Consider the following 24,039-nt stretch of genomic DNA (forward strand, 5'->3'; position numbering starts at 1 on the left):
TCGTCGTCGTCGTCGTCGTCGGAGGAAAACTAAAGTTTAAAGGGCAGAGCTCGCGCACCCTGCGGGAGAGTCTTCTGGCCTCGTGTGGACGTTAGTTCAGCGTTCCCCGGCAGTTCTCCGCCCCGCACAGGCACGGGATCTTCTCGTCCTCGATGGGGAACTTGTAGTCGTACGTGATCTCCTCGTTGACGTTGATTGGCTGCCGGGAGTAGATCACGATCTTCTTCTGGGACTCCACGGTGATGACCTTCGCGTAACAGTTGGGCTGCAAGAGGAAGCACAAGACAACAAAGAGGTGAGCGCGTGCTTCTCGCCGCCACTGAGACGGGACGCTCCGCGGACGCTCTTCCCTACATTGCAGCTGTGGTTGATGAAGCGGGCAAAGTTGCCGCACTTGGTGGCGTCTATGATGGTGTCGTGGTCGACGCGGAACATGTAGCTGCTGCCGATCCCTTCCTCTTCATAGCGCTTCTCCCGCATGTCGGCGATCACCTGACGGGGGCGGATCGTGAGTCGTTAACAAAAAAAAAAGGTTCGGCGGCTTGTTTGGACGGCGGGAGGGTGCGGACCGCTGGAACCTCACCTGTCTGATGTTCTGTCCCACGTACTCGATCACCATCTCATCAGCAGCGATGGGCTCCATCGCAAACAGGCCCCAGTCGTGGATGTGCGACTTACAGAACCTGATCTTCTTCTTACGGAACTGAAAAAGGGACAAACGTGGCACTGAGCATCACACACAGTATGGACTCTCACGCCTCAAATCAAACTCGAGCCCAAAGGAAAACAAACAAAACTGTTGCTGTCAATACAATTAAAACCTTTTCGATGTCTGGATGATTTACAATAAATAAAAACACATTTCCTTGCAAAGAGAATATTTTGAAATAGAAAATTGTCTTGTCGTAAATCGACACAAAATGTAACGCAGCAAACAATTATTTGATTTGATTTAAAGCCAACATGAGTTTACACCTTATCATTAGACCCTTATATTTGGAAACAACAGCATTTCCTCAGTTGTTTTGGCAAAACGTTGCATACAACTATTCCACCCACAATTCTACCTCATCAGCCATGAAAATCAAAAAGACAGCATCTCTAAATATTATATTTTCCTCATTTTATTTTCACAAGCTTCATTAATACTTTTGCAATTTAAGCTCCTCAAATAAATGCTGAACACCTTTTACTTATGGGTGTTAAAAAAACCCAGACAAAACTATTTTTAATGACATATTTTCAGATGCACATGTATTTCCACTTAAAAAAAAAAAGTGTGTATTGTAGCTATTGTGTCTGATTAGAGAATCAAAATGCTGCACACTTAGTGCAATTTATTTAACTGTGAGTTATAGTTCACTGTATTACCCAATGTCATTTTCAGAGGATACATTAGTGTCGAAGCCTCACAGGAGTGTTGGTCAACATTGCATTCTTTGTTTACTTTTGTGCCGTTTACCTTCAGCTGGTTGAACTTCAGCAGGTCGCTGTCGCAGGCGAAAGAGGACAGCAGACGCCTCTGCTCCGACCGGCGCTCTGAGCCCGCCCTGGTGGAGACTTGAACCTGCGCAGGAATGCTCATGCCCTGTGGGGAAGACGGCGCGGTTTAAGGGCGCGGACGCAACGGGCAGCCACAGGTCAACCCCATGCAAATTGTCATACAAATCACCTGCGTGTCCATGGGCGGCTCCTCCGACTGCACCCGGTTGCTCTGCAGATACTTCAGCTTGTCCTTCTTGTCGATCTTGTAGTAGCCTTCGCTGCGCGCGCAGCCGGTCATGTGATCCCTCATGCCGTCGTCTCGCCGCTTTTTCTTCACTCCGGGGATGTTGGTAGGTGCAAAGGGAGTCAAGGCATGAACTGAAAAATCCACTACGACCACAGGTTATCCAGATGCCTCGTCTCAATACGATACACCGGACACTCACCGCCAAGAGGGTGGCAGAAGAAGTAAGGAAAGAGCAGTGGCTATGGAGGAGAACGCTTCCCAAATTAGTTTTCACACTTCGCAACAACTAATACGGCCACCTTAGTGTTGTTGTGAATATAAGTGTTAAATAAAAATCTTTACAATTTAAAAAAAAAAAAAAAAAAAAGTTAGCCATTTATTTACTATTTTCTTTCGACTCATTTGGCAAAAAATCCACACAACAAAAATATAAACATTATTGCAGATATTTACCATCATGTGTCTGGAATCTTGCCGTTTTTAATTATTCGCTGATGTGCGGTTGATATACTACCTATTGTGTTACAACTACTCTCATTAAAGTGACTGTAGCGGATAATAGAATTAGTAAACAAACAGTATTATTAACCCCCCCAAAAAAAAAGAAGTTCCACGATCGTCACTCAAGATCTCTGCAGCTCAACTGATACCAAGTCACCAAAACAGTTCCACGGTTCCACCAGTAGAGGGAGCAGCTATTTGTTGTGTACAGTTCCATCCATCCATCCGCACACACAGAAAGCGAACATGCAAACCCCACACACACCGGCTCCCTCGCCCAACCTGCGACAGTGCAAACCACCACACCATCATGCAGCCGATTAATTAATGCGACTTTGTAAATGGAAATTAAACTGAACGCGCAGTGTAAAGGATATGAGGATGGTTGACCCAGAGCGTGTCGTTGAGCCAGTCGTTGCCGTTGTCCTGCTGCAGCATCTTGTCGTATTTGATCTGCAGGAGCCGTATGTCCTCCTCGTCGATGCCTTCGTTCCAGATGTCGTACAGAATGGTCATCTCCTCAAAGTCGGAGCGAGGGCTGAAGTACGACCGGGGAGGTGTGGTGACGGGCGACAGGCTGCCCAGCAGCAGCTCCTCCCAACACCGCCGTGCCCTCCGGGCGGGTTTGATGGCCACGGGCATCTCGTCGTCGTACGACAGGAAACCGTCTTCGGCGGGCAGCGCCGTCTGAGGCTCCGCCTCTTTTTCCCGGAAGTCCAGGCTCGGGTCTTTCGGAGACTTGGCGGACGCCACCTCTGCGGACGGGTCGCCGAAATGTGCTTCTTGATGCTGAGCGGTGGAATCGGACGAGAGCTCGGACGTTTCGTCGGCCGCAGACAGCGCCGGGGTCTTTTTGCCCTTGGGCCGCCCGGGTTTCTTCTTCGACGGCGACGCATCGGATGGCACCGGCACTTCTAGAGAGAGACCAGCGGGCACATCTTCCGGGAAACTGGCCGGCGGCTCTGTGCCAGTAGACAGCATCTGATTAGGCTCCTTAAACACCGGTCTGTCGTCAAGACTCTCGGACGAAACCTTTCTGTTAAGCGTGAGTGCCGAGGGGTCGGGGAAGACGGGGGTGAAGGTTAAGTCTCTTCCTGGCGTACGGGGAACTCCGGCACTGAGGACGGGGGACTGTGAGGGGTAGGAGAAGGGACTACCGGGGATGTGCGGGGAGCTCAGCAGCAGACTGCTGCCAGTCAGCGGGGCGTCGCTGCCAGGCGTGTTGGGCACCGTGTCGGTGCTCTGGGACTTGCCCAGACTCCGCGCGCGCTCCATGAGGTCCCTTCCCGGCGTGCGGGGGATATCCTCATCTGTGGGGAGCCTGGCCCGCTGGGGGAAGTCGGGCAAGGGACCGGGAGGGGGATGGAGGAGGGAGCGACCTTCTGCCGCCGGGTGGGGAGGGAGAGGGATGTGCATTAAGGGTGAGGAGGCGGGTTTAGGGGCAGGTGCGCTGGGATCTAAGTGGGGCAGAGCTAAGCGGCCGGGGGTGCAGGGTACGTCTTCGGGCTCTGCTTTACCTTTGGCCTTTGACACCTGGTCAGTGTGAGGCAGGGCACCAGTGGGAGTGGGCGGCCGAAGGTTTGCTACGTGCTCCGGAGGTTCCGACTTCACGACGGGAACGCTAACATCCACGACCACGTCCCGCTCTTTCACTATAAAAAAAAAAGGGGGGGGCAATAAAAGAGTTTTAACATCCACACATCAACACAACGAAATCACGAACCCGCTTTTTTTTTTTGTCGTCGACATTTCTGAACGGACGACAGAATCGGAGGCTGACCTGTAGCTTCCTTGGATGGCGGCGGCGGCTTCACGTCCTCCGCCACTTCCTCCACAGGACTGGGCGGCCGCTGTTTCACCTTGCTGCCCGGCAGCTCCCGCACCTCCTGCTCCTCCTTCACCTCCTTCGCCTCCGACACGGGCGGAGCGGGAGGGCTCGGTGGTTTGGACTCTTCCTCGGCCTCTTCCGCACCGGAGGAGGAAGACGAGGAGGACGAAGACGAAGAGGAGGTCCGCACTTTGGCCTCGCCCTCGCCATCCTCGGCCACCGCCGCCACCTCTTTTTCTTCCTTGTCGTCCTCATCCGAGCTCGACTCGTACTCGGAGGAGTCGGAGCTCGCCGCCGAGGAGTCGGAGCTGGCCTTGTAGGACGCCGAACTTTCCGCTTCTGGAAAGAGATTGACGGGGCAAAAGGGGGAGGCGCCATCACCGACCGCTCGCTTTATGACCAAACGGCAAAACAAAGGTGATCCCGTCAACGGATTCATAAATACCATCATCAGATGAATCTGAGGAAGTGCTGTCACTGGATGAACTTCCCTCCTCTTCATCGTCACTATCTTCATCACCACTTTCCTAAGAAATGAGCAGATGCATCATAAACTTGCGCCGCCCCCCCCCCCCAGTCGAAAGCGGTGTAGCAGTTAAATCAAGCCTGCAATTTAACACACATGTGTATTGTTGTGTGTTGTTTTTTTTGAGACAGCTCACCTTGCCTGATGACAACCTGTCTGCCGCCTGCAGCACGTCAGGCTCCTCCTCCCTGTCGGAGAGCGACTCCTCCTCCTTCCCCGACGTGTCCACCTCCTCCTCCCCCTCGCTGTCCAGCTCGAGCGGCCGGGAGTGTCGTCGCTTCGCCGCCGCGCCGTCGCTGTCCATTTTGGAGTCGTCGGCGGGCAGCTCGGCTGGGTCTCGCTCCCGGTCTGAGGAAAATAAATCATCGCGGGGAAAAATTTAGCTTCACAAACAAGCGCAGTGCTCGCTCTTTAATTCCCTGTAATCTGGGGGTTACCTTCATCCTCCAGCTCGTCGTCTGCCGGAGTGGAAGGTCGGGCACGTTTGTTGTCACAAGCCGCCGCCGCTTCAGGGGGGTCCTTCCTCTTCACCTAAAACACAACACGCAGCTGTTTGACGCCAACAACTCGACGCGCACGGGCCAGACTCCGCCGACCCTAATCTGTGTTTAATAAAAAAAAAAAAAAATCTCACCTTGAAGGAGGGTAAGCGGATGGCGCCTCGCAAACCAATTCCCAGGCCCATTCCTTCATAGCCGAGCCCTTCACCCTTGTTCCAGTTCTCCAGGAGACTTGAACCCATCGTCTCTTTGGGCTTCGGTCTTTCTTCTTCTTTTCCCTCTGCGCCCTTCACAGGTGTCAAAGACGCCTGGGACAATTTGAAAGTGCGTTATTCACCTGCATCAAATGTGTTCTCATTCGGAGGTACACCATGGCAACATTTTCAGAAAATGTTGGGCTTGAAAATAGCATATTGCTCGTCAAAATCCTATTTTTGGAACAAGTTTTGTTTAAACCTTAGTGCCATTATTTGATTAAAAGTAACAGGTCAAATTCAGTTGAAATGCTTGTATTACATTTGTGCCTCAGCCGTGACATTTTTGAAGCATTACAGAAAACAATAGACCTTTTTGTACAAGCAATAAGACATGCTTGGGAGAAAAAGAAAAGAAAAAAAACAGCATTTTGTTTCTTGACAGGATTATTATTTGATTATCAAAAGTGTTTACTTTGCAGAATGAAATGTCTCATCTTCCCAGTTTGATTTGCATTCATAGCCACAACAAGATGAGTCGCATCATATGACTTCATTAGGTTGCTTGTAAAAAAAATGATATCTGCTATTAATTTCTGTGAAAGCATGCTGGACTTCAGAGGCAAATCAGCTGCAGACACTTAAAGGGGGTCTTTCAATTATTTCTTTGAGGTGATCTGAGAGGTGATGTTTATGATGAAGGCACCAATACTGGCTTTATCGTTCACATGTAAATATACACATTTTTGAATTCACTATGAATAAAAACCTCAGAACCAGCACAGGTATATTTCCTTTCACTCCATACATGTGTGGACAGAGGTTCTCTTCATCGTTCATCGATCATAATGATTTAAGGATTCGACTTACTTTCGCGGACCGTTCCTTCTTGTCCCACCAGTCATCGAAGGCTCTAAAAGCCACCACCTCCACCATTTTTCGGTTCAGGTCCCTCTTCATGATGGCCTTCAGCTCTTTGACAATAACCAGCAGCACTCCCTCGACGGTGGCCTTATGGGGATCCTCCTTTTTAGTCTCATATCCAGGTGGAGGAACAGTGGGGTTGAACTTTGGTAAACTAGGATTCTGCCATTGCTGTCCAGGAGCTCCTGTGCTGTTCGTGGGAGTAGTGCCCATAGACAGCGGCGCGTAGGGTCCGCCAAAAGGCCCTGTTGCACCGTCCATGAAATGTGGATAAGGATAGGGGCCTCTGGTCTGAGCCATGCGGCTCAGCATCTGCTGCTGCATCTGGAAGGACATGGGGACCGTGCTCCACTGTTCCCACCGCAAGCAGTTCATCAGCTCCATCTGCACCAGCGGCATCATGCTCTGGGCGTAGGGACCGAGGTGCGTCAGCATATGATGAGGCACGCCGGGATGTCCGGCCAGGTGAGCGGGGTGTCCCGGGACGGCGGAGTGGGGGGCCAGGTGGTGGTGTGGGATGGCGAAGCCGGCTTGGTGTTGCAGGTGGTAGCCCGAGGGATGGATGGACATGGTCTGGATCGGCGACACCGCCGAGTTCATGACGATGCCTTTGCCACATTCGCCGCCGGTGATGGGGCTCCCGGGCATCTCGTCTTCGGAGATTTCCATGTCCTCCCCTGATGACTGATGATCCTGTTTGGGAAAAAGGAACCACGTCAGGACCACGTGTGAAAACCATGAGGTAAGGAGGGAAAAACAAAACAAAACCGGAGTGATGCTTGTTTTCAGAGCTTCTCTTTTACCCTTAACGTGAAGGAACGGACAGCGAGCTGCGGCTTGTTTAAAAATATTTAGTTACTTCTGTCATGTCCGAGTTTGTTAATGGCAAGAACTGATTTTTGAGAGATGTTACCCGTAAGCTGTGATCATAAAAATATTTAAAAAAAAGAGTTTAACAGAAAAATAGGTCCAGTTCTGGACTCTACAGGGAACCCTGGGAGAACTATCTCAACAGTGACAGACGTTTTTATTAAGGCACACATTCTTTATGACAGCAGAAGTGTGTGTCTGTGTGTGTGTGTGTATATATATATATATATATATATATATATATATAGATCTGATACATGTAATGCCAACAAATACAATGCTAAATGCTTAAGATGCATTGTTTTGCAGAGACTTAGAAGAGTTTGAATTTTGTCCACCCCTGTAGTAACGAGGATGAGACGGGTATATCACTCTCGACAAATTGCAGCCTGTCTATCAGTGTGAGAAGCGCCAATTCATTCAAAAATACATGTTATGAAAAGTGCTACCTGAACTGAAGTTTTTTTTTCTTATAACATGACAACTCCGTCCATGTTTATTCTTGACCGACAACTTAAGATATTACACACATGTTTTATACACTTTCGTCTCGTTTTTGTCATTTTAATTCTGTCGGCATTAACCAAAGTGATTAAAAAAAAAGGTTATTTTCATATATTATTGCAGTGATTTATGTTGACAGGAGAGGAAACAAAAAAAAAAAGAAGATAATTCCTCTTAACAAGCAATTTAAAATAAGTGTGCCAAACAGTCCTGTGTGCCATTACCACATTTTAGTCAGGACACAAAATCTTATTGCGGAGTGATGAAACCTTCAAAAAAAAGAGCAACAAATCATTCTGGACGTGATCCGAGTTCAAAGTTTGGTATACCCTTTTGTTCAGTCAAACATAACTGACGTGTGCCTTGGTCCAGCACTCCTTCAAACTTGGACGTCTGTCCCTACAAACCCAATCAAACGTTTCTGTTAGAACATTTGAGGAGCACATGCTCTTTAAAATGTTCAGGACTACAGAAGAATCTCAGTTAAGCCTGTTGCGGGAATGACACGGAGCGGCAGAGCAAACACGGCACAAGGGTGCCCTCGTTACCCAAATGACCTGCTCGCTCTGTTTGCTTTGTGATAGCTTGAAATGTGAGAACAGACACCGCAGCCAATCCCGACGGTCGGCCTCGGCAAAACCCAGGAAGTGTGCCGTTGAGCGGGGGCCAACAGCCAAACCGTTTCCCTGCGAGCGAGCGCAGCGAGTGTTAGAAAGAGGAAACAAAAGTGTTTGCTTTTTGAGGGAAAACGTGAGCACTGTTGGTGTTGTTGTTGGGGCGCACCGTGAAGAAACAACACGCCAGGTGGTGGTCATGTGACTTTAAATCTTTTTTTTTTTTTAAAGTGAGCATATGAATGTGAAGGCATTTGCGAGGGCTCGTGCCAATATTTTGATCCAGGTTGTTATTACTGAGTTTTCCTAGCCTTTTCACGACTTGCTAAAATAAGCTACACGGCCACAGAGAACCTGCACGACACGGCGAAGCCCCTCCAGGCGGTACCTGTGCACGTACTTATCCCGAGGAACCGGAATTTCATTGACAAGGCAGGACAAAAAAAAAGAATGAAACAACGGGGAGAGTTTACTACGACGACAACATGAGACTGAAACTACCTGGCTTCCCGTTTCCTCTCCCTCCTGCTGTCATTCATTCACAGCTGTGTACAAACATCAGCACGACACGACTGTCAACTAATCCAAGATCATGAATGAGAGCTCATTAAGGAACCATGCAGACACGTCAGTGAGACAACTCGTGCACTAAATATGCAAGTATCCTCATTAAAACAAAACAAAAAATAAATAAAAATTGGTAAAAGTCTTACCGTGTCCATTTTGTCAGGGGGAGTGTGGGCTCCAAACGCTCCATCTTTGAGGTCACTGTTGCTCGTCTTGTCCTGGACAGGGGAGCTGATTCTCTTGACCAGAGAAGCCGTTCCGGGGATCGGCTCCTCGTCTTCCGAATCTGGCAGAGGGGTCGGGCTGATGTCCTCCAAGCCCGTGCTGGAGGGACGAGAGTTCTGCTGGCCGCCCTGAGAGTTGCCTGTGTAAGGGGGGATCGGGGACAGCTGGGAAGACGAGGAGGAAATGGGACTCCCCTCCATTCGCACCTCAGTGTCCGAGTCCCGTTCCTCCAGGAACGGCAGCGGCTTTGTCCTTTTCTCCTTGAGGAGCATTTCGATGCGGGAGTCCAGGCTATTGCGCTCCGGGTCGAGCACGGGGGAGCCGGGCGAGGGGCAGTGCTCTGGCGTCTGAGGAGGAGGGGTGCTGGGTTGGGGCATGGGCTCTGGAGGGGGCTCCGGAATCGGAGGTGTTTCCGGCCTCTCCTTGACCGGCATAAAGTCAGTGGCGGCGGCCAGAGGCGGCTGCGGAGGCCGGAGGTATTCGCCTTCCCTTTGCGCCGGGAGGTGGAACGCCGGTTCGGATGGAGGGAATGCAGGGGGCAGAGGAGCCTGGTAAGGCGAGAACGCCGACTTGAAATTGGTTGTAGCAGGGAGAGGCGCCGTGTAGGTGAAGGAGGTAGTGGAAGGCGGAGGCTCGGGCGGGGTGAGCTGGTGCTGTTTGAAAGGAGTCTGTTCAGAGGATGTACTCCGGTACATGTTGCTGCGATACTGAGGCCTCTCCGGTCGGCGGTTGTACGCGTCCTGAAACTTACTCTCGTGCCTCCGAGACTTGAAACTACCCGAGCTCTCAGCGCGGCTGGACTGGTACGCGGGCGTGGACTGCCGACTGGAGTAATTGGAGTCTTGAGAGAAGGGTGTGCCTCCCTGACGTGGGGTGTGGGGGGTTCCCTGGGACTGAGGCGTGTCCTGCCTTAGGCTGGAGTAGCCCGTCTCCATCGTCAGGGGAGTCGTGGAGCTGCTGGGCGGCAGTGTCCCTCCCACGCTGGACATGCTGCTTTCTGACAACCTGCGGATGGGCTCGCAGGCCTGGGGGAGAACCAAACACACCAGAGATTGATCAAGGTGTGCGACAAGTAAATACTGCCATCCTTTAAATAAGTTTACTGAGCAAATTATGGTAAGGTGGGAACTTCGTGTGTCTCCACACCTGGCGGCTGTGCTTGGGGTTTACAAATATGAACTCGTTCTGGTACGCTTCAAACTATGAGTGCAAGAGAGGCCAGAGACAGGATGTGACGTCCATCTAAACTGCCGTTTCCTTGTAACGCATCTTTGTTGATTAGTGCAACAGCAGCTACTGTGGATCAGTCCTCGGATAGTTTTCCGATTTTGTTCTAAACGGCCAAAGCTAAAAACTGACGAGCGCACACAAACACCGAGGAACAAAATGAAAGAGAATCTAACGCTACCGAACCCAAAGTGGAAGTTTTGATGGCTATTGAGTTCAGTTTGACACGCAGTGCGCTTTGATGACACTTGTTTTACTCTCCAACAGCTTGTGCAGTGATTTATGACATCGAAAATAAAACAGAGGCATTCCACGCCAACATGTATATACATATTACACTTTTTGTTTTTTCAGGATTCGAAATAAATCCATTGAATCATAACAGACAATATATATTTTACATTTTAATTTAAGAAATATACATGTATATCTTTTTTTTTTTACCAGTAAAGCTTCCGCCAGTGTTCGTGGGGAAAGTTCTCTGGTCTCCTCTCCACCAACAGGCAGGGTCCGTGGAGTGTAGCTGCCATTCATCAGGAGCTGGAAGTACCTCAGGCGATTCTCACCTGCAGCACAGCAAACATGTATGAACACTCCCTTCAAACTAACCTATTTCTACTGTTGTAAAAAATAACTGAACCCATGACAATATGGCTATGTCACGCTTCCGCTACTCAGTCTTTAAAAAAAAACCAAACTAAATTCAGTATTTACTTTTGAGTTGAATCACATACATTGTGCAAGAAAAGTCCACGTTTGGCATAGGACACACTTTGCAACATACGTGAGGAACAGATGCCATTATAGCATGAACAAAACATGCAGTAATATGCAAAGCACATCCTACTCGAATGCCTACCAACAACAGTTTAAATAAAAAAACACCACCACCATAATTAAAGAAAACAAGTCGAAATAATTAAAGAGAGTATGCAAGGTCAAACAGTGCAACTTGTTGTTTTTTAAAAATAAATAAATTAGAACACAGATACTAAGTCCTATTTAGATGATGTTAAAAAGATATCAATCAGTTAAAAACAACCCAACAAGAGTTCTGAACAATGCAAAACACGTTTTGATTCCTTAGAAGAGACGATCCGAAGAGGCCAGGACCCTGATTGCACTGTTTGTTTGCGGTTTTTCCCCACTTAAATTATGCGCAGTGGGAGTTGCGCCCTCAGCGCGGGACTTGTGGGAACCGGCTCACTTTCAATGAAATTCAATTACCGACGTTACCAGGCAACGCATGTATATTTACACACGTGACAGCTGTCATCATTTTTAAAACAAAACAAAAAAAGCAAAACATAAATAAATTCAACACACGAGCACGTTTCTCAGTTTCTAAAAGTCTCTGATCGCGCTGTGAACGCGGCCGCTCGTCACCTCGGATGACTGGATCACTGTTTACCTTTCGGGTCCAGCTCCACGTGGATGAGGTTTCCCATAACAGACGTGTTGTGCAGCGACTGCACGGCCACCTTGGCGGCTTTCACGTTCTCGAAAACGACTTTGGCTATTCCGAGGTGCTTCTTGTTCTTGGGATTGTACAGGATCTCCACCTCCTCGATCTCCCCGAACTTCTTGCACATGTCGGTGAGGAATCCCTCCCTGATGTTGTCGTTGAGGCGGGCGAACGTCACCTCCTTGGGAGGCACCGGGCCGATGTAGCACTCGTCGATCTGGAAAAGAAAAAAGAAAAAAAAAACATTTTATATTGCAACATGGTCAGTTTTATGACAGCCGAGATAAGAGGAGTGAGTCGCCAATAAACACCATGCACATTGTGCAAGCCCGTAAATGTAAACAAGCAGATTTTGATCCTGAAACGATCCCTGAGAGGGGGGTGTGTCTGCAGCTCCTGACAGCACCCCACTTCCACATGGAGACTAAAACATGTGCTTCGTGTCGGACAGGATACCTTGAATTTGGGCACCGGGAGGTCCGTCTCTTTGTACTTCGTCCAGAGGCGACCGATCCTCGGGTCCCGGACGATGTCCACCGGTGGAAACCCGGGGTCCTGCAGGAGAAGGGAGGAGGAGGAGGAGGAGGAGGGATGAGGAGGAGAAAGGAGGGGGGGGAGACACCATGCTGCTGTTATCCATCCCATTCACAACTTCATAACACTACTAACTTGTTGCAAAAAAAACAAAAAGTGCTCCACACGCTATAAAAAAAACAACAACAAACAAACAAGCCGGGTGGTTCGGGATTGCCGTCCACGGGGCGACGCGGCCACATCGTGACCCATCATGGAGGTCGGCTCCTCGGTTACTATTGTAAAAAAAAAAAAAAAAAAAAAGCCGACCGCGCCGCGGCGCGGCGCCTCGCGGCGACTTACGGGCATGCTGAAAGTCTGTCCATCGTAGCGATACAGCTTGTGGGATCCCTTCTTCAGCGCCGGGTCGATGATCAACTTGTAACTTCTCCAGTGGTGGCTCCGCTTCTCCGCCGAGCCGCAGACAGGATGACTGTCCATGCCGTTCGCCAGACCTGAACCGACAGGGAGAGGGAGAGAGAGAGAGAGCTAACGTTTACCAGGGCTGTGAACACGGTTCCTCTCCACCAGCAGCACCGCGACACTTTTAAACAACCTCACGCTACGGATGCATGACTTCGGTGGTAAAGAGAAGGGAGGTGGTGGTGGTGGGGGGGGGGACCCAAGTCGGGGGACGAAAACGGGATCTAGCGTATATCCCACTTATAGCAAACAGGCATTAGGAAGGCTGGAGAAAGAGGAGGAAAAAAAAAAGAAGAAAAGAACCAGCTTACTTGAACTCAGCTTTCTGCCATGGTCTTCGTTCAATCTGCTCCTGTCCACGGGCTTGGACATGGTTCGTCCGATCGAGAGCTTTGCCCACCCCCCCGTAATTGGTGTAAAAAAAAAACGAGATCGCTTCCCCTCGCGCCGCTTACATTACATGATTTAGCTTGAAAAATACTGCCTCCTTTTCGAGAGCCAGCACATATTGTGTGCCTCTGCTCTGTAGCTGCTGTCTCTCCCACAATACACCGCTAGGCTGGCCCACCTCCCGCAGCCAGCCGCACTTTCGCCACCAATGTCTGTCTATTTACACCGCTGCTCCGACGCGTTGCTCACCTCGGATTATATCAGGACAACACATATCGCTACCGCAGATTTTATCAATATTTTTTTTTATTCCGTTGCAGTCGATTATTTTTGTGTTTACAGCTTTTGTGTGGAATCTGCCGATCGTGTTTACCTAACTGGCAAACACAAGACAGACACAGGGGGCAATATCTTCTTATAACTGCCTCTTAAAAAAAAAGGGGCCAATAAAGTGATTCGGCTGTTGACGTTTATTAGTCGGCGTGCGGTCGCTCGACAGTCGAGACGTTTCGGAGGCGTAATAATTTTAAAAGGGAATGGATATCAGGAGCTGGTTTTTTTGTTGTTGTTTTTTTTTTGACAATGCATGTGAATTTTAAAACGTCGACCATCGGCCGGTCTGCGGATGAATTTGGGAGCTTTGTATCGTTTTATAACTGTCGGAATGCGGCGGGTTGTTTGGCTTTATCTCTGTCACTTAATCCACGGAGAGAAAGTAGTGCCAAACCCTCCGCGCGCAGGTCGCCCGCTCCCAACAGCCACGCGGGGGGGGGTTACATTTTAAATAATTTATTTGAACCGTGTGCGGATTTGTGCTTGTGGGTTGCTTTTTTTTTTTTTTCCTTCTTCGTCTTCTTCTTTTTTCTATTTAATAGTTTCGGTGGAGTGCGTGTAGGTTTTGGTTGACATTGCCCGGTGCGTGTTTTTCCCTCGCTGTGCTCGGGTTATTGGCTGGTTAACAGCAGCAGCTCCGCGAGCCAATCAGCGCGCGGCGGCAGAAGAGCCGGCTGCTATTAGAGGAGCGGCTCACGAGTCCTTCAACAGAGAGCAGAGAGAGGGGGCTGAGCGCTCTCAGCAGCCATTTTCCTTAAACAGGACTCAATGGCCTAGATGGGTTTCCTTTGTTCCAAAAGGGATCTTACACTTGATTTCCTCATCTCTCACGGACTATGATAAAACTATGATTTCTCCTTTTAAAGGATTGAGAAGAAGGAAGAGAATGTGCTGGATGTGATGCCCTGTGACATTTTGAGCCTTTTTTCCTCTGCCTGGAATCCATCTTTGTCTTAACTAGGTCATGGCACACCCATATAATTATATTTCTTAAGTAAAAAGAAACCAAAATGTTGTGAATAAACAGCTTTATGGTTTTGGAAGTGTTAAATGATAGTGGGGGGAAACACAGTTTCAAGTGACAAAAAATGTAATGGCAGAGATCCTTGGCATTGCACTTATGGCCTTGTAGGATATGAGTAGCAATGAGTAAGTTCAACTCTTTTATAATCATTTACAAGTTTTTTTTTATCATTGAATAATGTAAAAATGTAAGGCATGCAGTTACTGTTATTAAAGGTATACTCTGTCATGTTTTTCTATTGAGCTGTAGCCTGATTCAGTTCACAGGAATAGTCAGCTTGGTTAATTGTTTACGAGCATATTAATATACAGACTGACAGCCCTTGTTGACTGCAACACACGAGAAAAGCCAGGCCACGGGTAACTTCTGGCCTTTTGTAGATTCGTTTACTGTGCTGCTTTCAATTTTGACTGTTGATGGATAATCTCATCTGCTTTGATTAATGACTTTAAACACTTTCCTCTCACTACAGCAACGCTTTCACACCACACTGGCGCGTCCTGTACCATATTGCTTTTTGCCACTGTGGAGACAACGATTAGGTTTGTGCTGTCCACTTTCCATTTTAGAGTCAAAGGCGTCCAAAGTGTAAACGTCTGTTTGACCTTGCTTTCAAGGGTACAATTAAATATCAAAAGAAAGTAACTAATATAGAAATGTGTTTGTTTTTGTTATATACATATATATATATGTATTTATTTTTTAATGTAACTATCTTACACTCAGCCTGCCAAACCAACGAGGAAACATGGAGGGAAATCTTTCACGGAGAAAATATTTACCTCATCACTTTGGTGAAACGCTGTTAACAGGCCTAAACGCAGAGGCAGGAGAAATGTTTTCAGCTCCATCTTCGACTCCTCTATTGGCATTAATAGGGATGAAAAAGCAATTCCTGAAAAGAAAGGAATCCATTAGCACGAAAGACGGGGTCTTTTGACTTTTTTTTTTCTTTTTCTTTTTTTTAATATCAGCGTGATGGCATTGCTTCTCAGCCTGCGAATATTCATCTTGAAGCATCAGCTGTGTGGGCAATATGCAAACCATCTCTTCTCCCTCCTTGGAGGATTGCAGCCGATTATAGCCTATTTCATTTCGACATTTCTCACTGAGCTACAGCATATAACACTTCCAGGAAATGTTGTTTTTGCAAGGTAATGTTTTTGAGCTATATTTCACTCTATTTATTTTCTCCAGCTTATGTATTTACAAATGTTCTCAAGTAGGTCAGGCAGCAAACAATGTGATACAAACGACTTCTGCAAAAAATACAGTATGTCGATCTTTAGTGTTGTTGGATTTTTTTTTTTTAGGGAGGGGGGTAGATTGTATTGTAAACTTACAGTTGTTATTCAAAACAATGTAATCCTGGTTTTGCCCGAGAAAAATAGAAATCTTACTGGAAGAAATCTTGTGTTTTCACGGCTTCCCTGTGTTTTAAAAACGCGTTTCGGACTGGTGGAGGCTACTCCTGATCAGTGGTTTCTCTGCTGTTCTGTGTCTCAAAATGGCTTCTCTGCAGACAAAGGAAGGCTCTGTGCTGTGAAATGTTGCTGCGCCATTACTGGGTGAGGCTCGGAGAGCGCGCCTCTCATCCGAGGACATTTCACTTGGTATTCTACCCAGGAGCGTTCTTCGAAGCGTCGCATGTGTGAATTTACTCCCCTATTTTTTTTATTTCTTTTTTTGCCAGGATTTTGAGTGAAGAAAACAATAGAGCGTGTAAATGGTGGACATATTTTAGTAGTAAAGGCGGTGTTGTTGTTCAAGCCTGTCGGCAGTAATCCGAGAGATCTGGACTGTTGCCATCAGAGCCGGGGAGCGTTCGTGCGCCTCCACACTGCCATATAAGGTCAGCAGGAATCCTCTGCAGCAGCCCTGTTGTTTCCTGTCAGGCTGAAAATATCCCCGGGGTGCTTCGGGCTTCCGCGCCCGCTCTCTCTCCGGCTCCAAACAAAAGATCAGCTACAGCAACTGTTCTAAGCACTCCAGATCAGATGATACAAAGACAGGAGATGCGAATCTTGCGATTTCTCTAGAGTTGCAGTTAAAATGTGAGATACGTGTAGTGGGGGGAGGAGGGAGGGGTTGTTCGTGCGCGTAAAAGTAATCCAACGAGGCCAAACGGTGCGTTTTACGCACGCTTCTTCGCTGAACCAGTAGTGTGTTCACGCTGTGTGTTCACTGAGGACAGACAAGCGGATTTGCAGGCTTTGTGTCAGAGGCCTGTTTTTCCCGTATCCACTCCCAGCTCAGCTGCCAGGAGCGCGCATTCAGGTCACGAGGCTGCAGTCGCCCTTCCTTCTCTTCTTTTGCGCACTGAGCGCCCAAGAGACAACTCTTCACTCTTGAAGGTTATATTTGTGGAACACATGTGAAATTGTAACTTTTATACGTGTGGATTTTGTGTTGAATTCCGTCAGTGGTTATTTATAGGCCTTTGTTTAAAAAAAAAGGGAAAAAAACACCCTCCCCGTCGGGTTGCGCGCACTCAGCTCCACCGCTGACAGACTGGAATATTCCACACGGGGGATTGGCCTCTCTTCAGCAGGACAGCTGTCTCTCTGCACGGCGAAAATATTTTCACAATTGTTCCTGGTTTATCAGTTGGTTAGGGTGGGCTTTGGATATTTTGTACACCTAAAGGACCATTCAGTATCCTTTTATAGGCTTTTTTTAATCCACATTTTAGGCTGCCAGTTCCACTTTAGTCAACAAGCACTTTTTTTCTTTTTTTTTTTTTTTTAGCTGTCTGACATAGGCATTCTTCTGAAACCGTGATACACTGTTCCGTACTTGATGCACAGTGGACACACGAAGAACCGTGAATGGCTCATTGTTTTGGCGTTAGAATATCCAAGCAGACAGGTACACAGCTACATCAGGTTTCTTTGTTCTTTCAGCCTTTTGATGGTGACGGATTGCTCACTGAATTATACCAGACATCTTCGGAACTCTGTTGTTTTTTTTAATCCATTGTGGGTATACTTGCTGATTAAGGATTCTTTCTACTGTATTCACTAAAAACGCCTTTTTTATTTCTATACCTCCTGGATCATTGCATGTCTTGGTGAACTATTAGAAATTGTGATTTGGGTTTCATTTACTTGACATTATTTTTCATGTTTGTGTTTGTGAGTTGCTTAAATAAATAGACTATACACTAATTGTTATGTTTTGTGATTTAAGTTGATGCTTATTTACTCTAAATGTACTTTAAGGCCATAAGATCTAACACAAAATAGACGATGAACACAGTTATTTTCACAAGGTGTTTAAGTTTAAGGGAAAGTTGAGTAGAGATTCCCATTCCGGGTCTCTATTATATAAGTATGCATTCCTGGTTAACAAAATACATGTGAGTTCAAAGAAATAGGCAATGGGTGTCATCTTTTCTTCTTAAAGGGACAGCTTGCTCAAATCTTCTGCTCTCCCACCCCTTACATAACGGTATCCTTGAACACTATAGAATCTAACATGGATATTTCAGTTTGGATACTTTTATTTTAAATTCAAGTTTAACTGATTTTACTTAAAATGTTAATACTTTAGACACAGAAATAATCCTCCAGGCAACATTTGGGTGTGTACTTATCACGCATGTGAATTGCTCCATCCTGACACTCACTGGAAGGTACATGAATGTAATTACTAGTAATCTTCAACGTGACTAAAACACAAAGCCGAATGTTACTGCTGACTGGTTGTCCATGTGATTATGAAAATGGTGGACACCCACTTTGAAAGCAAAAATGTTGCAATTCAAAGGCAACCATGCTGAGTTTCTTACCTTACTGTGCATATTCTGTACGGATAGAATCAAATTTATTAGATCTGGCCTGAGACACAAACCAGGAAGTCCTCATGTCCTGAGGTAGTATCTAATCATATTTTCATAAAATGACACACTGCACCTCTGATTGTTAACCCTTTGTTTTGTTTCTTGCCACATATAATAAGTGTGCACATTACACTCCATGGTGGGAGAGAATACGTTGCTCTGACACTCAATCTGTGATCCCACAGAAGCACTCGCAGCCTGAACAGACGTATGAATGACACCAAGCACCATGTGAACATAGACCTTCAAATAATTATATCAATAGACACCTGAAAACATCAGGAACAGTTGTGTTAAGAGTCAAACGTAGACTTGATAATATTAAAATTTGGACTTATGCTCGATCATTAGCGCAACAGTTCAATGGTGTAGTAACTGCAGTAGCTCAGCCTCATTGTCTGAAGGGCTGGCAAGTGAAAAACACCAAGCGTCATGCCGTCACTGTATATTTGATGGAAAAGGAAAAGAAGTCTTAAAAAGAATGAGAGGTGACTTTTTGTCAATACGGGTTCCTCACATCATCAATCTCTTTGTCAGGCAGGAACGAGTAGACACACACACACACTCAGCAAAAGATCCACAGTACGCAGCCAAAAAGATAACAGAATATCTCTGTAGTTATGATTACCAGTGTTATAAAAAAAAATACTGACAGCACTCCCATATTTAACACTGAATATCATTAGTCTTATCTGTCTCACACACATACGCAGTGGAGGCAGTACTTCAGATTGAGTTCCCACCCAGAAAATGAAATACGCAAACGCATGCAATGAAGGAAGTGGGAGCAGCCGACTCCGCTGCAGCATTATGGTCTGAGCCGGCACACAGATGATGCGACTGGAGAGAGGCGTAGGGGGTCAATTGGAAATGACTTCAGACTGACAGGAAGAGGAAGTGGTGAGCAGAGACTGAGGTACCCGGTACAAGATGTGGCTTGTCTGTTCCTCTCTCTCGACACAGCCTGGAAATCATATCAGCCAGTCCTTTTATTACTTCACCAGCGTCAGACTTTATCATGCATTTGCTTTCAATCTGGAGGGAGTAACTTCAGCCTCGTCCTGTCTGGCAACTGTTTGAAAAACCTGGAAGTAAAATGACACAAAACAGTGCCGGGATGAGTAAAGGTGCCACGAAAAAAGGAGACGAGCTTAAATTTGTCATTGTGGGAGATGGAGGCTGTGGGAAAACATGTCTGGTGATGGTTTATGCCAAAGGTGATTTTCCAGAGGTAAGAAAACTCACCGGTCATCTCATCTATTTTCTCCTATTGGTATTGTTCATCGATGTATTAAAGACTAAATCCTTTCTGACCTTTACTATTGAATGAATCTTATTGAAACTTTATTTTAGCCCCCATTTGAAAAAAAACAACAACCTGTAGTTACACTAATGCTGCATCTCCTGTGTTGAAACAATGTAGACACAAGCAGGTAGAAATTTGTGTCATGAAAATGTTTCTTTTCTTTGTCAATAACAGAAGTACGCACCATCTGTGTTTGAAAAATATGTGACCACGATCACCCTCGGAGGAAAAGAGATAAAGTTAAACCTGTATGACACGGCAGGTAAGACCAACTAATCTGTCATCATCTGAGATAAAGTTCTGTGTCCCAGCACATAGCATGGACACACACACACACACACACACACACACACACACACACAGACACATTGTCCACTGTGTAGATAAACGGTACATGCTGACTCGGGTCAACAACATTGTGATTGTCAGGAGCGTCTTCAGAGTTTGGAGTCTTTCTATAAAGCCATATTCACATCAGTCATGTCACTGCTCTGACACTGAAAACTCAAAAACGTGGTAAAGGTCACTGTCCATGACCGAACCTCCTCAACATTGTCTTTCAGGAACTGACCGCCACACGAGAAAGTACAAACCAGCTGATGAGGCATTGATAAAGTACAAGCAATAGCAATATAGCAATATAGTCAGAGTTTGTTTCCTGTATATTTTTCAATGATGAGCTTAACGCCCTCACAGTTGAGAATAATTGAGGTGTTTTATTTGGTCAGTAAACGATCACAGTCAGGCCCATGTTTGACATTTTCTCCTTTTAGATTACAAAAGATGAAAATGAAGACAGTACCCAGATTGTCTATGAAACATATATGCTTTTTATTTGTTTGAAAAAAATAATACAATATAATAGAACATAATAGATATTGTCATTCTAACACATTAAAACAGAATTGCAAATTCTACCTCTGCGGTGCATACCGACATCACACTCTCAAACACAAAGCTGTCTCATTAGTAATGAATATAATACATATCATTAGATAAGTCTTCTATCTTAACCTCTCAAGACCAAAACTCATTTTGTATTGTGGTCTCGACAACCCAAAATGATGTCCACATATGTGGACGGCAGGTCTTGGAAGGTTAAGCAGATATAGTTTAAGATATTATCAGACGTGGTCTGGTGGTTTGGATCAAGAGGATCCATGTGATCCTCATGCAGGAAGCTCTATCGCCGTGGAGAAACCATTAGGTAAACACGTGGCACCAGAGTGTGACAAAAAAAATACCCAACTTGACTCAGAACAAATATGTTTTTTTTCCATGTAAACCAGAATGTTACTAGTTCAAACAAAACACTCCTCCAGTGTGTTCAGTGGATGATTTTGAGTCATCTCACTTTAAAAAAAAAACAAAAAAAACAACCCATTGCAAGTCTATGTGGGCAACTTATCAGTTACACAGAGGCAACAAGGCGCCTTACATTAGCAACAAGAGGAAGCTGAAGCCAGGATGTGGTTTCACATATCTACCGAAGCCGAGTTGTATCATATCTTTATGTTCAGACTCCTGCTGCTCACGCCCGCCCACCCATAGCGTAAGCTTGTGAAGCCTTTTGCAGGAAACAGGCCGCCTCACGCTCTTGTTCTTTCAGGGCAGGAGGACTACGACCGACTGAGGCCTCTCTCTTACCAAGAAGCCAATCTGATTCTAGTCTGCTTTGATGTCACAAACCCCACCAGCTTTGAGAATGTCCTGATAAAGGTAAACCCTAGAGTCCCCAAAATGAAACAAGAATGCGACAGTTTGACTGGTGTTTCAGGTTTGCTGTTCGATGGTAGTTTGTAAATGGTTGACAGGTTGTGTTGTGTTTGTGTTTGGCTGCATTCTTCCTGCTGCGCTGAACTCGAGCAGTGAGCGAGTCAGCCCGCCTGTGGACATTGACCTCTGTGCAGCCTGACTATCTTCTTCTCCCTGTGAACAGAAAGTCACAAACATGCATTAAAAAAAAAAGTCTGGACAACAATGGAAAAGATTGTTTTTGGGATCATTGAACTAACTGAAATCTTTAGATATTTGGTATTTGTCACACATAAACTAGTTTATCATGACAAGAGACCATATTTGGTAAGTGATGCGTTTCTTTCTGTAGTTTTAAAACTGTTAACAGTAAGTTATTCAAAGTACTGCTGGATAGAGAGATAGGTGTAGTTTTTGCAAGAATTAATTGTGAGAATTAGGAAAACGAATGAAGGCCTGAGTCAAACTTCTCATAATACGATGAACATCAGTGTGTTTTGTCCGTCTGACCCCAGATGACATAAGATTCTACGCACTTAAAACCCCTGGAAATTACAGTACAATCATTTTTAAACATACGTTCAAGCTACTTATTTGCAAATAATGCATGATATTGTCAGACACCAATAGTGTATCAAGCATTAAAAAAAAAAGTATGACCATCTACAAAACTCCTTGGAAAATGAAATACAATATACTAGTCAAGTTTATGTTTATTGTCATGAAAAACCACTGTAAGTGTAATAAATAAAAGAAAGACAATGGAATATTCTTCAATTTTCTAAAAGTTTAGCTTATTAGTCAAGAAAAAAGAAAAAACATGATCGTAAAATATTATAATACTGAATAAGTCCTGGGTGTTTCTTATATACGATTGGAGAAATAATGCTGTAATTCTTTAGATGCACTTGTATTGTAAGATCGTAATATCAAATTCCGCTGCACAGTCTTGAAACTAACCAACACAGATTGGCGCCTGATGTTTTTGCTTTCCGTCACTCAGTGGTATCCGGAGGTGAGGCACTTCTGCAGAGACACACCGATCATCCTGATCGGCTGCAAGACCGACCTCAGGAAGGACAAAGAGTGTGCCAGGAAGCTGAAGGCCATGAGTCTCGCTCCTATAACGTACACACAGGTGGGCAAAGCTTTGGCGACGCGAGAGCGGCACACAAACTGCAGTATTTCAAGAGGAAACACCACAACCACATTTAACCGTAAAAAAACACGGATCCCACAAACACTTGCTTGACAAACGGGCACAGAAGAGAGTATATCCTTTCTTCTTGCATGATTTTAGTTTAAAGGTACATATCAAAAAAAAAAAATATATATATATATATATCATTTAAATGTCAGTTGTTTTGTCACTTATTTCATGCACCCTTTAACTTCTCAAGTATTTTAACATTTTAATTGTAATAATTATGGCATTTAAAAAACAAACAAACATCCAATCTTATGTATAATTCCAAAAATTTAAGATACTGTCAATATTTTGTTATTTGTATGCTAAAAACTACAAAGAATGATTAATATGTGCAACAAATCAATATCTGGAAGCGGTTTATTAGAATTGAATTATCTCTAATTTTAGAGGTGCACTTCTACTTTTTATGAACTAATCAAAGATACATTGAAGTATTTCTGGTAAAACACAGAAAAAAGTTCCCCCAGAATCAGCCGGGACTTACACGGCAACCGTTGATCAAGAAAGAAAAGTAAAAAGTATGTGTACATAGGCTTTGTCATTCGCAGAATAAGTATCAGTGTAAAGGAGCAGGACTGAACTGAATCCTTTGTTTGCACAGTGATGTTAAACACCATGTTGATTATTCTGTGTACTCAAGAGGATCATTTACAATCTGAAATGTGAGCCGATTTCAAATCAAGGAGTTTCAAAAGAAACTTACACATAATCAAGTTAAGCAAAGGAACGTTCCACTCAACCAACAGTCTTTGTTTCCCGATACAATTACAATAAATTCTTTACCGATTTGGATTACACCTCAAGATAAACTCATTTAACCACAATTATTCTTTGGGATTTTACTGTCTGGTCCTACAGTCTAACTCCAGGATGTTCCAATTTCTTTTTTGCTTGTGGATGCAGGGTGAGGAGACCCGCCAGCAGATGAATGCGGAGCTGTACCTTGAATGTTCGGCCAAATATCAGGAAAACGTGGAGGACATTTTCAGGGAGGCCACAAAAAAGGCTCTGGCCTGCAGACGGAAACAGAGGAACTACAAGCGGAAGAAGAAATGTGTTATCCTGTGAGGATGAAATGGGACTCTGGGTACTGCCAATGATATGATCATTCTTTATATTCAGAGTGATGTGAAGACACCAAAAACACACCGTCTCACACACAGAGCCAACGCAACAGCCCATGAGGAGGATTGAGACTTCACCTTTGACCATTACAAAAAAAAAACCCAAAATGATGCAACAGGAAGAGCAATTTTGCAAGCTGCATGTGGAGTTTTTCAAAGTATTTAAACCCCCCCAGCGTTTCTCCTCTTGAGTGCAAGATTTTCTACTTTCCTAACAGATTTTTATTGAAAAAAAACATGTATTTATTGGAGGAATCTGAACAGTTTGTTGTACTGGAAGCTTTTTTTTGTGTGTGTGTGTCAACTCAGGTCTTATCTGCTGGTACAGAATCATTTCCCAGATGAAATGGCTTGTTAAATTTAAATAAAAATGTATTTGAGAT

At 45.4% G+C, this 24,039-nt stretch overlaps 2 protein-coding genes across 2 annotated transcripts; one reads left to right on the forward strand and one right to left on the reverse strand.

Moving 5' to 3' along the window:
• Positions 1-13,070, reverse strand: setd1ba (SET domain containing 1B, histone lysine methyltransferase a). Its single transcript, XM_080510360.1, has 18 exons — positions 12,985-13,070; positions 12,554-12,705; positions 12,134-12,232; positions 11,624-11,894; positions 10,657-10,778; positions 8,907-10,010; positions 6,152-6,898; positions 5,222-5,395; positions 5,025-5,118; positions 4,724-4,935; positions 4,507-4,588; positions 4,014-4,400; positions 2,611-3,885; positions 1,673-1,863; positions 1,463-1,588; positions 584-703; positions 355-492; positions 1-265 (listed from the first exon to the last, which is right to left on the reverse strand). The coding sequence occupies exons 1-18, from the start codon at positions 13,043-13,045 to the stop codon at positions 92-94; spliced, it is 5,529 nt and encodes a 1,842-aa protein (XP_080366486.1). The 5' UTR covers positions 13,046-13,070; the 3' UTR covers positions 1-91.
• A 5,656-nt stretch (positions 13,071-18,726) lies between these two features.
• Positions 18,727-23,997, forward strand: rhof (ras homolog family member F). The gene is made up of 5 exons (XM_080510474.1): positions 18,727-19,492; positions 19,742-19,829; positions 21,177-21,286; positions 22,326-22,460; positions 23,436-23,997. The coding sequence occupies exons 1-5, from the start codon at positions 19,358-19,360 to the stop codon at positions 23,598-23,600; spliced, it is 633 nt and encodes a 210-aa protein (XP_080366600.1). The 5' UTR covers positions 18,727-19,357; the 3' UTR covers positions 23,601-23,997.
• Positions 23,998-24,039: the final 42 nt, after the last annotated feature.

Source organism: Blennius ocellaris (genome assembly GCF_963422515.1).
Source record: "Blennius ocellaris genome assembly, chromosome: 15".
In the NCBI taxonomy this organism is placed as follows: Eukaryota; Metazoa; Chordata; class Actinopteri; order Blenniiformes; family Blenniidae; genus Blennius; species Blennius ocellaris.

Coding starts and splice junctions, on each gene's coding strand:
- setd1ba (XM_080510360.1), bottom strand. CDS start 13,045: ATGTCCAAGCCCGTGGACAGGAGCAGATTGAACGAAGACCATGGCAGA. Junction 5,119..5,221: donor TCCGCTTACCCTCCTTCAAG/GTGAGATTTTTT, acceptor GTTGTGTTTTAG/GTGAAGAGGAAGGACCCCCC. Junction 1,589..1,672: donor AGCCGCCCATGGACACGCAG/GTGATTTGTATG, acceptor TCTTCCCCACAG/GGCATGAGCATTCCTGCGCA.
- rhof (XM_080510474.1), top strand. CDS start 19,358: ATGACACAAAACAGTGCCGGGATGAGTAAAGGTGCCACGAAAAAAGGA. Junction 19,493..19,741: donor CCAAAGGTGATTTTCCAGAG/GTAAGAAAACTC, acceptor TGTCAATAACAG/AAGTACGCACCATCTGTGTT. Junction 21,287..22,325: donor TTGAGAATGTCCTGATAAAG/GTAAACCCTAGA, acceptor TCCGTCACTCAG/TGGTATCCGGAGGTGAGGCA.